Source organism: Ascidia mentula, chromosome 1, assembly GCF_947561715.1.
Source record: "Ascidia mentula chromosome 1, kaAscMent1.1, whole genome shotgun sequence".
Lineage (NCBI taxonomy): Eukaryota > Metazoa > Chordata > Ascidiacea > Phlebobranchia > Ascidiidae > Ascidia > Ascidia mentula.
Genome location: NC_138566.1, coordinates 3622995 through 3637156, shown reverse-complemented (window position 1 = coordinate 3637156; position 14162 = coordinate 3622995). Strand labels below are relative to the sequence as shown.

Sequence of the window (14162 nt, the reverse complement as noted above, 5' to 3'; positions counted from 1 at the left end):
TTTACGCGTAAAGTCAAATTCGAACATGACCAACCCCACGTGCTACAGGGATTATTTTTAAACAGGGACTTGTCAGGGAGCCCGTGCAAACAATAAGTGCAATGAACCGTAAACCCCACCATCCAACACAATCTTATTGCTGCATTGCGTCGCACGAAAAAAGAAAATGCCTTCACTTGAAGCCACTCTGATGCTCCGCTCTTACATTCATGCACCAAAATCTGAAGGAAATAGTATTGAAATGATGAAACTAAAAAGCTTACGAGCGATAAGTAGTTTATCGTTGAAAATAATTGTATTTTAGCGTATGGAGTCTGTTTGGTAAGTGGTGTGACGTATACAACATTTTTTTATTTAAATCTGACTCGTTGTACACTGCCCCCCTTGTCAACATTCAGTAAAAAATTCTGGACACGCCGACTGTTTGCCGATGCTCTAGACCTGGAAATCCTTTGAACATAAGAGCTCAATGAAGCAAAACGTTGCACGTTTAGCCACCTTCCCGCGCCATTTGAAATGAACAAATTTTTGCTGGTCATTGTTGTTTGTGTTGCTGTTATGTTGTCAGAGGTGTGTGTAGGTTATAATTTTGACCTTTGCCAGCAAAAAATGGCATGTCCTCAAAAGAAACGGTATATGATCACCAATGTGTTGTTACATTTCCATGGTGATTTATGGCTATTTTTCGAAAAGCGAAAATTGACACTTTCAAGTTTGCCAGTATTTTTCAAGCATCCGTTAGCTCCCCCAAAATTAGCAAAAAATGCGATATTTACGGCAACTGCGTAAGAGCCGGTGTCACATGATGCTTTATTGTTGCGTGCCAACTGACGTCATTCTGTAATCGACCGGGGCACTGGAGCAGAAAAAGGTCAAGAATACAGGAAAACAGTTGATCACAGACTTGGCATCACATGGATTAACGAAGATCAAACAACTGGACAACTGGATTCGTGGCCACCACGTGTTTTGATATTGGTTGTCCACTGTAGGCTTTCTGCAGAACGTTCGGAAACGTGTAGCCTCACTCTGAACATGTAAGTTTAACTTTCTTTGGCTTCTTAACGCAACATAATAGTTGGAAAAGAGTTGAAAGCAATTTCGTTGCCGTTAAATTGATTTCAGCCACGACCCATTTATTTTGTACTTTCGTGTAATTTTACTTCAATCATTCAATGTGAACTGGGTGGGTGTTGATTTTCTGATATTGCAACCTCGCCTTGCCATGTGTGCTAAGATGCTTAATTACTTATCTCTATTTTACAATGTAATGGTTCGGCAGTCATTCTCGTCACTGTTACCCGGTGATCAGAGACTTGTCCCATTTCACTTCTACTTTAACTTTTAGGTAATTTAGCAATGTAAGCAATTTCATGCTGACATAAAACTCTGAGGTATGTATATTGTAACATACGTCACAAAAACCAGTGCTTGAATTGCGTAATGTTTTGCGTGCAGCTTTGCACATGTACCGCATAATCCCATAATGTGACCCAAATGATTTAGTCATCGAATATTCTCGAGTAAAGTGATTCATTCAACATCCTGTTTGCCACATAAAATGTTCTCCTGTGCTTACGTCACATCACACGTATGTTTTTGTATTATATTACTTCAAGCGCCTCATGATATCACGTGACATTATTGACCAATCAGCTCTCATAATGGAGAGCGTTAAAGAGCCCAGTTTAGACCGGAAAATCGATTCTATTTAAATCTACTGGATTCCATTCGATTCTACTTGTTCTATCGTATTACTGTTACACTGCTATTATTACTGAGACTCTACAAAGCTTTTCCCCGGCTTGGGATTTATTCCCACAGCCTGATAATAAACTATTTATTCGGAATCAGCGGTTTGCTGGTGAGAACGACTTCCTGTCGTACATGCAAAGAAACGAAAGCAAACAGGTTGTCAACTTCAAGGAACACGATCAGGGTCATAATTTGACAAGTATATGTTGGTTTTAGATATTCTCGCCCATGACTCTGCTCCTAATAATATAGTTATGAGAATCATTAAAATATTCCTTCATCTCAGGACAAATATTCTTTCTTTCCCAAACTATAGATCCCGTTTTTCGTATACAATAAAATTCCTCTGGGTTTAACAGTTGGTGTGGATTTAGATAAGGATTACTTACTTGTTTTTATCCACGATTCGTACTTTGAGACTCGTGTGTAAACGCTTTACATCGCCGCATCCAGTATAATATGAGGTGATGCCGATGAGATACCAGTTGGTGTTGTTAATTAAACAAGCCAAAGGCCCACCAGAGTCCCCCTATGTGGTAATAACACTAAAATTAAAAGCAGTAGCTGGAAATATCGTGTATGTATGCGATATTTGCCATCCATGTGCAGTGCTATATTTTTTGATTTTATAATTCGCATAAATTATTTTCGGAATGTAACATACTGAAAGACACAGTTTAATCAACATTTTAAAGTCCGTTGGTCATATGACAACACTTGACGTTTTCCTATGCCGCCACTCGTTTCATTTAGACAACCAATACCTCCCTTTTTTGCGTAATATATTTATTTATACAATATATATATATGTTTCAGTAACTAGGAAATCTCGTAACCGTACAACTGTCATTTAATTGAAAGAATTAACCTTGGTGGATTTATTGCACCGCTCACCTGGCAAGTGCTTACGCCTCCCTTTTCGTAGTCACCAGCACATATATTGGTGGGCGGAAGAGTTCCGTAAGCCCTGGTACAAGTGCTCAGTCCCACTATCGGCATACGTACTTGGTGCAGCTTTTGTGGTGAACTGTGTTTGTAAGCTTAAACAAAAACGACAAAAAATATTGCACCCGTAATTGCTAAAAATCCTACATTTGTGGTTGCTATAAGAAATGGGCTGAAGCAGGCGGTAGTGACAGTTTAGCGATATGTCGGCATTCGGTATGAATTACAACTGACCGACAAACACGTAGACGGTTTGTCTGGAGGTTCACTGGCATCGCAGCTAAGCTGGATCGGCCACTTTTCCCGTTAGTAACACTTCTTGGTTTATCTTTGTGGGTAAACGAACTCGGGTTTTCAAACTTTTACCGCTCTCGCCAAAGTATTGAACTGGGTTCTTTTACGCGTCAAGTCAACGATAGCAATTCGAACATGACCAACCCCACGTGCTACAGGGATTATTTTTAAACAGGGACTTGTCAGGGACGGGACCCCGTGCAAACAAAATAAGTGCAGTGAACTGTAAACCCCACCATCCAACACGATCTTTTTGCTGTATTGCGTCGCACGAAAAAAGAAATTGCCTTCACTTGAAGCCACTCTGATGCTCCGCTCTTACATTCATGCACCAAAATCTGAAGGAAATAGTATTGAAATGATGAAACTAAAAAGCTTACGAGCGATAAGTAGTTTATCGTTGAAAATAATTGTATTTTAGCGTATTGAGTCTGTTTGGCAATTGTAAGTGGTGTGACGTATACAACATTTTTTATTTAAATCTGACTCGTTGTACACTGCCCCCCCTTGTCAACATTCAGTAAAAAATTCTGGAGACGCCGACTGTTTGTCGATGCTCTAGACCTGGAAATCCTTTGAACATAAGAGCTCACTGAAGCAAAACGTTGCACGTTTAGCCACCTTCCCGCGCCATTTGAAATGAACAAATTTTTGCTGGTCATTGTTGTCTGCGTTGCTGTGATGTTATCAGAGGTGTGTGTTGGTTATAATTTTGACTTTTACCAGCAAAAAATGGCATGTCCTTTAAAAACTTGGTATATGATCATCAATGTGTTGTTACATTTCCATGGTGATTTATGGCTATTTTTCAAAAAGCGAAAATTGACACGTTTAAGTTTGCCAGTATTTTTTCAAGCATCCGTTGCTCCCCCAAAATTAGCAAAAAGTGTGATATTTACGGCAACTGCGTAAGAGCCGGTGTCACATGATGCTTTATTGTTGCGTGCCAACTGACGTCATTCTGTAATCGACCGGGGCACTGGAGCAGAAAAAGGTCAAGAATACAGGAAAACAGTTGATCACAGACTTGGCATCACATGGATTAACGAAGATCAAACAACTGGACAACTGGATTCGTGGCCACCACGTGTTTTGATATTGGTTGTCCACTGTAGGCTTTCTGCAGAACGTTCGGAAACGTGTGGCCTAACTCTGAACATGTTAGTTTAACTTTCTTTGGCCTCTTAATGCAACATAATAGTTGGAAAAGAGTTGAAAGCAATTTCGTTGCCGTTAAATTGATTTCAGCCACGACGCATTTATTTTGTACTTTCGTGTGATTTTAACTTGGCAATCATTCAATGTGAACTTGGTGGGTGTTGATTTTCTGATATTGCAACCTCGCCTTGACATGTGTGCCAAGATGCTTAATTACTTATCTCTATTTTACAATGCAATGGTTCGGCAGTCATTCTCGTCACTGTTACCCGGTGATTAGAGACTTGTCCTATTTCACTTCTACTTTAACTTTTAGGTAATTTAGTAATGTAAGCAATTTCATGCTGACATAAAACTCTGAGATACGTATATCTTATCTATGAAATAACCACACGGAAAAGCATCAACACGCAATATACAAGGGAATGAAATGCACAGGGCTAGCTTAAATTCCACATGTCTACAGTTATTAAACCATTGCAAAATATACTACTATACAATAAAGCAGTAAGCACAAAGTTTCCCCCTTTTGACGCGGTATGCAGTGGAGCTTTCACTTCCTGTCGTACATGCAAAGAAACGAAAGCAAACAGGTTGACAACTTCAAGGAACGCAACCAGGGTCATAATTTGACAAGTATATGTTGGTTTTAGATATTCTCGCCCATGACGCTGCTCCTAATAATATAGTTATGAGAATCATTAAAATATTCCTTCATCTCAGGACAAATATTCTTTCTTTCCCAAACTATAGATCCCGTTTTTCGTATACAATAAAATTCCTCTGGGTTTAACAGTTGGTGTGGATTTAGATAAGGATTACTTACTTGTTTTTATCCACGATTCGTACTTTGAGACTCGTGTGTAAACGCTTTACATCGCCGCATCCAGTATAATATGAGGTGATGCCGATGAGATACCAGTTGGTGTTGTTAATTAAACAAGCCAAAGGCCCACCAGAGTCCCCCTATGTGGTAATAACACTAAAATTAAAAGCAGTAGCTGGAAATATCGTGTATGTATGCGATATTTGCCATCCATGTGCAGTGCTATATTTTTTGATATAATAATTCTCATAAATTATTTTCGGAATGTAACATACTGAAAGACACAGTTTAATCAACATTTTAAAGTCCGTTGGTCATATGACCACACTTGACGTTTTCCTATGCCGCCACTCGTTTCATTTAGACAACCAATACCTCCCTTTTTTGCGTAATATATTTATTTATACAATATATATATATGTTTCAGTAACTACGAAATCTCGTAACCGTACAACTGTCATTTAATTGAAAGAATTAACCTTGGTGGATTTATTGCACCGCTCACCTGGCAAGTGCTTACGCCTCCCTTTTCGTAGTCACCAGCACATATATTGGTGGGCGGAAGAGTTCCGTAAGCCCTGGTACAAGTGCTCAGTCCCACTATCGGCATACGTACTTGGTGGAGCTTTTGTGGTGAACTGTGTTTGTAAGCTTAAACAAAAACCACAAAAAATATTGCACCCGTAATTGCTAAAATCCAAACATTTGTGGTTGCTATAAGAAATGGGCTGAAGCAGGCGGTAGTAACTGCTGTGTGATAGTAAATGGCCAATTTCTATTTAAAATTGTCCTGTTTAAAACAATAAAGCAACGTGTTGTGGTACACTACAGGCATTACGACATTTAATGATGCCAAACGTTGCAAAATACTTTTTTCCACTGCTTTGTTTGCCTATCTATAGTCAGTGTCTTACCAAGTGTTCCCCAACCAGTTGCTGCGCAAATCGTTCCATCCGGGACATCGAACGTGGAAGTATCCGAAGGCAAACAGATCGGTCGAATCGTGCTTGTGAAAGATAAGTGAGTCCTTAGCTTGACTAACGAAATGTCGGTGACAAGAGTAGATCTGAAACGGTGCAATTCGGTAAACATATCTTTATTTAATTGGTGGCTGAATACGCAGTTGTTGGCGTGTTCGTTAACAAGGGCAAAAATTTATCTTCGACAAAATGTCATCATTGAATAAGAAAATTTTTCGTAAACTTTAATACCAAGATTTATGCCTAATTGGTCGTCATTTGCGGAAGCCTCCTTCTTCTGTTATAAACTTGTTGTATTAACTTCTGCTTCCAACGACAGCAACCCAACACAATTAACCTGACTTACCTATTATAATTCTCATGGTTGATCACTAATGTTGAGGATCTCCTTTGGAATCCTCTTCTCCGTCTAATGGAATGTCGTCCGGCATCTACAATCACGGATCTGTCCATAACAACGTGTATTGCATAAGAGGAAAAATGCCCTGAACGCAGTTTTTCAACCACATTTTGGCTCTCGATTTGTATGTCACAACAACATTGCATTTCTCTGTTAGAACTTACGTGTTGCTTAGAGCATCTTCAGTACAATGTGCTTTCGCGTTCAGAATTGAGCCACCGCAGTTAAACGATTCTCGTTTTGTTTTGATTAAAAGGAGAACTTGCCATGGCCACGAACCCATAATAGCTTCGTTGCCACCAACAATTCTGGTGTCCTTAAAACACAAAAATTACCTTCGTAATCTTTATATTCTGTGAATGGAAATGCATATTATATTCTGTTATGATTTTCCGTTTCCGATATAATCGTACCCACAAAAACCGAGGCGCGGCGTAATAATTTCCACATTCAGAGAATTCTGTACTTGGGCGAGCTGAAAAAAAAAACTGCTTAGTTACTGAGTTTCGTGACGTGGGATCTACTACGTTTGGAACTTAATCACTGTAATAACCACTTTTTGGATCACACTTTTCTGAGTCTGGCGATTCATGTGCGTCCTTGTCTAGAGGACCGATTGTGATGGTGTTACGACTTTAATATTCCCATGCTAAATTGTCAAACTTGCAGAATAAAATGTGGGCCAGACAAAAAACCGGTTTGCCACTCGTTGATCGGATCACAGCGCAACGATCAGACAGAACTTTTGCATGATTTTAAACACCGTCACCGAAATGAGTTTTTGAAACACCCCACTGAAACAGTGCACACTGCAATGTCGGTTGTGGTCAAATATGGATAGTTAAACAAAACAGAAGCCAGAATAATCAATATCAAAAGATGATTTTACAGCGTTGTAAATGACGTATTTGTGTACCTTGCTTGTCAACAATGTCCTAGTCGATTTTTCTTTTCCTTTCACTAGTTTCTTTATCGTTCATTGCGCGTTTCTCAATGCTCCTAGCAGTCAGTTGTATGTGGAAGGTTTACAATTGTATGCCGGGCTTGTTTGAGCTAATGAGTCCGTTTTCATTCTTTTTTAAATTGTTGTTTTTGGCAACTCATGATGCATTTCAGTTATATATATATGTGTGCTTAAATTACACAAATGACAGCTTTTAACCTACTTGAAACAAACGTTCCCATGTGCTTTACGCTTAGTTAAATATTTTTACACAGCTTTTCTTGCATTTTAACACAAAAATGAACTAAAATGAAACAAGTCTGTTTTCTACTTCTATTAACGTAACATCCTCCTATTTCGGAAAACAATTGACACAAACCATCAGTTTCAACTAAAATTTATCATACTGGTTCTCCTCATTCTGAATACCAAATGATTAAACGAATAGAAGAGATTGAACCAAAACACAAAACTGTAGAAAATACCTGGTTGCTTGGAGCAGTGATTCGTGTTCTGCAGTTAAGGGAATTGCTGTAGTTTTTAGGGTAATTTGGAGAAGAAATATTTCCTGTGGATAAACTGATGCTTGGTTTAACGCAAATGTTGTATTGGCCTGCGAATGAAAAATGTTGCGATATTATCCAGCAATAAAATCAACTTATATTTTGCGCTTTATAGAAGCAAAATTAATATTACCTGATGCACCAAGTGTCATGTAGGCGATTAGAATGTGAAAGAAGTACAGTTCCATGCTAAGTTAGCGTTCGCCTGCGGTTAGACAAAAGTACAAGAGGAAAGCTGTAAATCTCATCCTTTGACGCTAACGTTTCTAAATTTCTTCTGTGAGAAAAAACTCTTAAATGGTATGCAGCTCGGACATGGTAAACTAAGCACACCACCAGGATTGCTTGGGACCCATCTAGGCAAAAGGTGAAACGAACACTTATCTTTTCCCTGTCATCATACATGATCGTACTGCTGCACCGTTATTTCGCTCTTAATATCTATTTTTCTCCACAAACACTGCTAAATATTATAACACAAATGGTTCTCTTGCCTGATTAGGGATTTTGACAAACACCCATACAAATACACCCAATATTTGTATCACACATTTATACTAATCCCTAAATAATATACATCTTTGTTTCCCTATGGAAAAATGTCATGAACACACGCTAACAGTCTGTTCTACTTGGTGGTGACCAATCGATCTGTCCTCACTTGTCAGATATCCAAACTTACAGGTGGCTGACGATTTGCGTCAGTGCAATTATAAATTATGAAAAATTAACAGAAACATAGATTTCGCTTAACTGGCATCGTCACTTTCTGTTCTTATATTTGGATTAGAACAGAAATTGATTGGGTGCCAGTTAGGCGGAATTAATATTCCTATTGATTTTTCATGATATACAACCGCACTGACGATAACGGTCAGTCAACACTCTTTGTAATTTCGAATCCTTATGTCCTCCATGTGAAATTTATATTTCAGCTCCCTGCAACTTTGTCCTTAGAAAGTGATTCATTGCTCCACTGACAACATTAAACCAAACCGAGTTTATTTCCACGTACCCATGGTTATAGTCTGTGAGCAAATAGACTATATATACCAGCTAGAGATTATATTTCTACCAAAAACTAGTTTATGATATATGAGATAACTATGTGAAAAAGTATAAATGGGCATCATTGCACGTGGATAAAATGCACAGGAAAGCTTAAATGCTACTTCACTTATATCTACATTATTAATTAAAGCTTTTCTACAATTGTTGACGACAATGAATTGTAGTGAAGGAAACAGCTGTAAGCAAAAAGATCGTCCCTTGTGGTTTGACGCAACTTGCCGTTGAGTTGGACTTCGTATTTTCAGTTCCTGTACATTACAAAGCAAATAAAGCAATAAAAATTAAAACAGAACAGCAGTTTGACGAATCAATTGCGTTAAATAAATTAGTTCTTGTTTTTGACAGAATTTCAAATTTTTATACAACTAGTTTGGTAAAAATGTCTTTCATATGTTCTGGATCCATATTTCTAAACTTTTACGTAGTACTAGTTAGTGTTGATACGTTAAGATTGGGAACCCTAAATCTCACTCTCATTGAGAGTAGTTCGCACCATACCTTCGGTCGCGTAAGCTGTGGAGGGTGACGTTTCAGTCGTTCGCTCTGTCGACACCGATGAAACTTGTACTGTGGGAATTCCTGTCGACGTGGTAGATGTAGTCACGTGATCTGTTGCAACGACAATTGTTGTCAAACTTGCTGTCGTCGTAGATTTTTTCGACGAAGTTGTTGATATCGTCGTACTCGTTGTAGCAGTGCTGATTGTTGTTGCTGGGTAAAATTGAGCGTCTGTGCGGCGGAAATAAAAAGTGCAATAAAGGTCACCAAACCCACAGATGTTGTGAGTGTTGGTAAATATCTTATCTCTTTTTCCTAAGTGCTGTAAAACGTCACTCGGAAGCAGTAAAGCAACCATTTGTTAAGAACCAGAAAAAGATACCGGATAACTATTTGCAAGCCAACCGTAACTTAAACGATCATTTTATTGCAATGAAAAATTTTTGACATGGAAAATGTGATCACATATTAAAAATTGTACTGCTGGTTTTAGAGGATTACTTACTTGTTCTTATCCACGATTCGTACTTGGAAACTCGTGAATAGACGCCAGGAATTTTTGCATCAGCACATCCTCGTCCGAATGAGGTAACGCCGATGAGATACCAGTTGGCGTTGTTAATTAAGCAAGCCAAAGGTCCACCAGAGTCTCCCTGTGTGGTAATTACATTTGAATTGAATACAACGATGCGAACAAATTTCCTTTTTTAGATAAGGAAAAATGTTTTTCGTTTTCTTAATTTCAAGACTTTCTTTCTTTTACGCAAAAAACACATTTTGTTTATGTTAAGCACGACCCAGTTTATTTCAATATTGCCACGTCCCCAACGCCTGGTTGAGCTGCAATGTGGTAAATTGATTGATTTGCAACGTCAATCTGTTGAATAAAAGATTTTGACTTATTCAGTCCACAGGAAAGGTGTGCTTGTTCTTCATTGTATTTTATGTTCTATTTCAGCAAACGCCCATTTAGGGAAACCAAGTGAGATACTTTGGTTTCAGCGTGAATTGTAATGTATATTTTCAGGAATTTTCACAAATGGTTTCTTGTCTCAGTTTCTGGCAGACGAAATAATCACGTAACAGCCCTTACCTGGCAAGCGTCCACGCCTCCCTTTTCATAATTACCCGCACAAATATTGGTAAGTTGTAAATTTTGGTACACCCTCGAACAAGTACTCTGTCCCACTATCGGTACCCGAACTTGGTGCAACTCATTGGGTGAGTCGTGGTCGGAAGCTAAAACAAATTGAATAATATCCTTATTTAAACTTGAAAATTGCAAAAATACATGATCTGTTATGTGATTCCTGCGACTTTACTACCTCATCATCATCAAAAGTCGATTTAAATCTTTCAAGTCTTCCAGTTGGATATTTTTCGTGCGTTATTTACCTAATTTTTTGCATTTGGCGACAAATCCAAATTTAGTTCCAAAAAATAATTGTTAACTTACCAAGTGTTCCCCAACCAGTTGCTATGCAAATCGTTCCATCCGGGACGTCGAACCTGGAAGTATCCGAAGGCAAACAGATCGGTCGAATCGTGCTTGTAAAAATCAAGGGAGTCTCAAGCTTGATCAACGAAATGTCGTTGAAAATTGTGGAGCTAAAATTGTGCAACTGACAGTGTTATTTTATTTTCTGTTATTTATCTTTCGTACAGGGTCATGTAAACAAAATTTTGACATATCGTAATATACTGTACGTAATTACAGACGATCGTTGTTTAGTGAATAATAATTCGACCATCACAAAACTACTTCCTTTCCAATCGACTCAACAAGCCGATGTTTGAGTTGAACATTCCTTTTTTTTTACACGTGTCCGGCAGGCATAATACTTTAAGTCTGTAAGTTGTATTTAGTTTGTCTTCCGTTTGTTGCCATAGACAACAATCTAAATACAACTTACGCGTCATAGTTCTCATGGTCGATCACAAGTATTGAGGTTCTCCTTTGGGATTCACTTCTCTGTGTGGTGGAATGCAGTCCGGCATCTACAGTAACGGATCTGTTGATACAGAACATGTCGTGCGTGATCTGGAATCGTTATTTTATGTTTGCTAAAACACTGCCGAAAGAACAAACAATGTTTCTAAATTGACGAAACCACAATTGTTCTACCATTGTATGCAAACTCATGTTTAATATGAATCACCTACTTTTTAATTTGTATATCATAACATGTCAGATTCTTACGAAACTTACGTGCGGTTTAGAGCATCTACAGTACAATGTGCTGCAGTGACGATCCATTCCGCGTTTAGAATTGAGCCACCGCAGGAAAACGATCCTCGTGTTTTTCTGATTTCAAGACGAACTTGCCATGGCCATGAACCCACAACGGCTTCGTTGCCTCCGACTATTCTTGTGTCCTTAAAAATACAAAAAACATTTCTGTAGGATAGAGCTTTCGGTCCTAATCTGCTGTGACTGGGGCGAATGAATTTACTGTTCATGGCTTACTGTTACCAATTACTTGAAATTACCGCACAGTTTTTACGAGTGACTAAAGCTCAATCCCACAAAAATTTACCCACAAAAACTGAGGCGCGGCGTCAGATTTTCCACATTCAGAGAATTCGGTGCTTGGGTGGGCTAAAAAAGACAAATGTTACCGATAAATTTGAAGTTTTCTTTTGAGAATTTGCTATCCTTTAACTCAGTGTTTCCTACACTGGGGTCCGTGTCGATATGATAAAAAAGTCAAATTTCATTTTGTAAGTTTAAGCAAACAATCATTCTGTTATTTTGACGCTTGTTGGTCGAACAAAGGGATATATTACATTGGACCGCGGCCCAAAAATTTGTGACAATATGTAAACAAATAAAAGTCCACGGGAAAATCTTCGGAAAACCTTGCCGTAACTGAATAATGGCTTATACTATCTCGGTTAAACGGATTAATGGAATGTTAACTTACCACACTCGATTTCGTCGCTGTTGTCACCACAGTTTGTGACGCCATCGCATTGTTGAGTTGTTGGGATACAAACTCCGTTCCAGCAAGTGAACTGGTCGGCCGTACAACGAGCTGCAAAAATGACAACTATCGTATTAAGGCAAAAGTTCGTTTTCTAACTAATTTTTGTACCACAATTATGTAAAAAAAAATGCTATGAATGACTCTGCTGCAGTTGCGTTTGGTGACATAATTGTGTGTCTTTGTATCGCGATCATGATGTAAGTGTGATATTTAAAAATGCAATGACATGTATGTGGCAGTAATACTTTTAGTTTTGTTGGATGTATTGGCCGTTTTTTTCCAAACAATCTCTGCAATTGAATACGAAAATCTTAACGTTACAAAAAAAATCTTGACGTTTGTTTTCTGTCAAAAACAAAACAAGCAAACACCTATAGGCTACCCTTTACCAGGTATTTACAATACTATCTAGTTATCTGCGTGTTTAGGATATCTTAGCCACATAATGGGAAACTATGTTTTCTAGGTTAAAATCTGTAGACTTTCATGTGGGACAAACATATTTTGCTATAAAGCATATTCAGTTTCTGTAAAAGCAACGTAAAAAAGAGTAAAAGGATACCTACCAAAGCTCATCACAGTCTTCAACCGGTTCTCAGGATATCTTGGGTTCGAATCCCGGTGTGGCACACCAATCTAATTTCTATCGTTACGAGATGAGCGCAAGAGTAAAAGACAGACTTACGTTTGGTTGTCCATTGAATCAAGAAACCACGGGCAGCATCTCCTGAGTCAGTTTTAAAAATTAAAGTCACCGTGGGATTGTGAGCAACAAAGTCTCGCGGTTTTTGTGTTCCGCAAAATCCTATGCTTGTGTACTACGAAAAATATAGGTATAGTTTTAGCGATGTACAAACGTATGGGTCTATAATGATCTTACCAAAACCGACCCATCGTATATACGCAGTTCATCGTAGTCACAGGTTTCATGACTTTCAACGTCGAAGTCGAAGAATTTGATTGCGATCGCCTGTGGTGTAAACAAATGCCTTAAAACTGATCAAAAATTTATTGCAAGCTAATTTGTATTTTTTAAACAAGAAACTAAAAAAAACATTACGAAACCTTTCAACTTTATCGCTCAGAAAAATGTTCGTGGAAAGAATACTTTCGAGTAAAGCTTTATTTGTTGTAGTTTGTTGTTTATACTCTTATCAAATATAACTTTCCCATTAATGCATGACTCGCTAATTCCAGTTGCCAAGTGAACTTGTGTTAGCAATTGGGAGATTTAAGAAAAACTCAATATTATAAAAAAAAAATACCTGGTCGCTTGGAGCAGTGATTCGTGTTGTGCAGTTAAGATCATTGTTATAGTATTGAGGGTAATTTGGAGAAGAAATATTCCCTGAAGGTAAACTAAGGCTTGGATTGGTGCAAATGTCGAATCGAGTTTCAGTTGTTGCCGGGTAAAATTGGGCGTCTGCACGACGAAAAATGCGAATTGTAAAACAACCAAGGCCATTGAAATGTTGATCAAATTTCTCAGCATACATAGCTTACATTTTCATAGCCGTAATTGCTTATTAATACAATCTACAATAGCAATAAGTTCCTGCAAGTACCAGCAAAAGTCAGCTCAAAAATAATAGATTGGTGACGCACAAGTAAACCGGAATGCAAGTGACCTACAAGCAATATTACGCCAAAAATAGTAGTCTACTGTCTACAAGAAAATAATTGTAATTAAATTAAGTGATCCTGAAGATAAACGACAAAATACAGCCATTCTATGAAAAAAA

General features: G+C 38.1%; 2 protein-coding genes across 2 annotated transcripts; both read right to left on the bottom strand.

Annotated features, from left to right (window-relative positions):
- Positions 1 to 4801: 4801 nt before the first annotated feature.
- LOC145889294 (chymotrypsinogen A-like) lies at positions 4802 to 8052 on the bottom strand. The gene is made up of 8 exons (XM_082980266.1): positions 7998 to 8052; positions 7787 to 7914; positions 6523 to 6674; positions 6305 to 6403; positions 5893 to 6044; positions 5484 to 5629; positions 4979 to 5118; positions 4802 to 4829 (listed from the first exon to the last, which is right to left on the bottom strand). Exons 1-8 carry the CDS (start codon positions 8050 to 8052, stop codon positions 4802 to 4804), a joined length of 900 nt encoding a protein of 299 aa, XP_082836392.1.
- Positions 8053 to 9395: 1343 nt separating this feature from the next.
- Positions 9396 to 13916, bottom strand: LOC145889207 (ovochymase-1-like). Its single transcript, XM_082980145.1, has 11 exons — positions 13686 to 13916; positions 13301 to 13390; positions 13106 to 13238; positions 12358 to 12468; positions 11971 to 12032; positions 11643 to 11809; positions 11347 to 11445; positions 10890 to 11041; positions 10527 to 10672; positions 9939 to 10086; positions 9396 to 9664 (listed from the first exon to the last, which is right to left on the bottom strand). The coding sequence occupies exons 1-11, from the start codon at positions 13914 to 13916 to the stop codon at positions 9396 to 9398; spliced, it is 1608 nt and encodes a 535-aa protein (XP_082836271.1).
- Between the last annotated feature and the right edge of the window lie 246 nt (positions 13917 to 14162).

Bases quoted from the DNA above. Each gene is read 5' to 3' on its own strand.
- LOC145889294 (XM_082980266.1), bottom strand. From the start codon at position 8,052: ATGGAACTGTACTTCTTTCACATTCTAATCGCCTACATGACACTTGGT. The intron at 7,915-7,997 runs GTAATATTAATT...TTTCATTCGCAG, and splicing joins CATGACACTTGGTGCATCAG to GCCAATACAACATTTGCGTT. The intron at 5,119-5,483 runs GTGAGCGGTGCA...ATTACCACATAG, and splicing joins GAGGCGTAAGCACTTGCCAG to GGGGACTCTGGTGGGCCTTT.
- LOC145889207 (XM_082980145.1), bottom strand. From the start codon at position 13,916: ATGTATGCTGAGAAATTTGATCAACATTTCAATGGCCTTGGTTGTTTT. The intron at 12,469-13,105 runs GTAAGTCTGTCT...TCATTTTTGCAG, and splicing joins GATTCAATGGACAACCAAAC to CTCGTTGTACGGCCGACCAG. The intron at 10,087-10,526 runs GTAAGGGCTGTT...ATTACCACACAG, and splicing joins GAGGCGTGGACGCTTGCCAG to GGAGACTCTGGTGGACCTTT.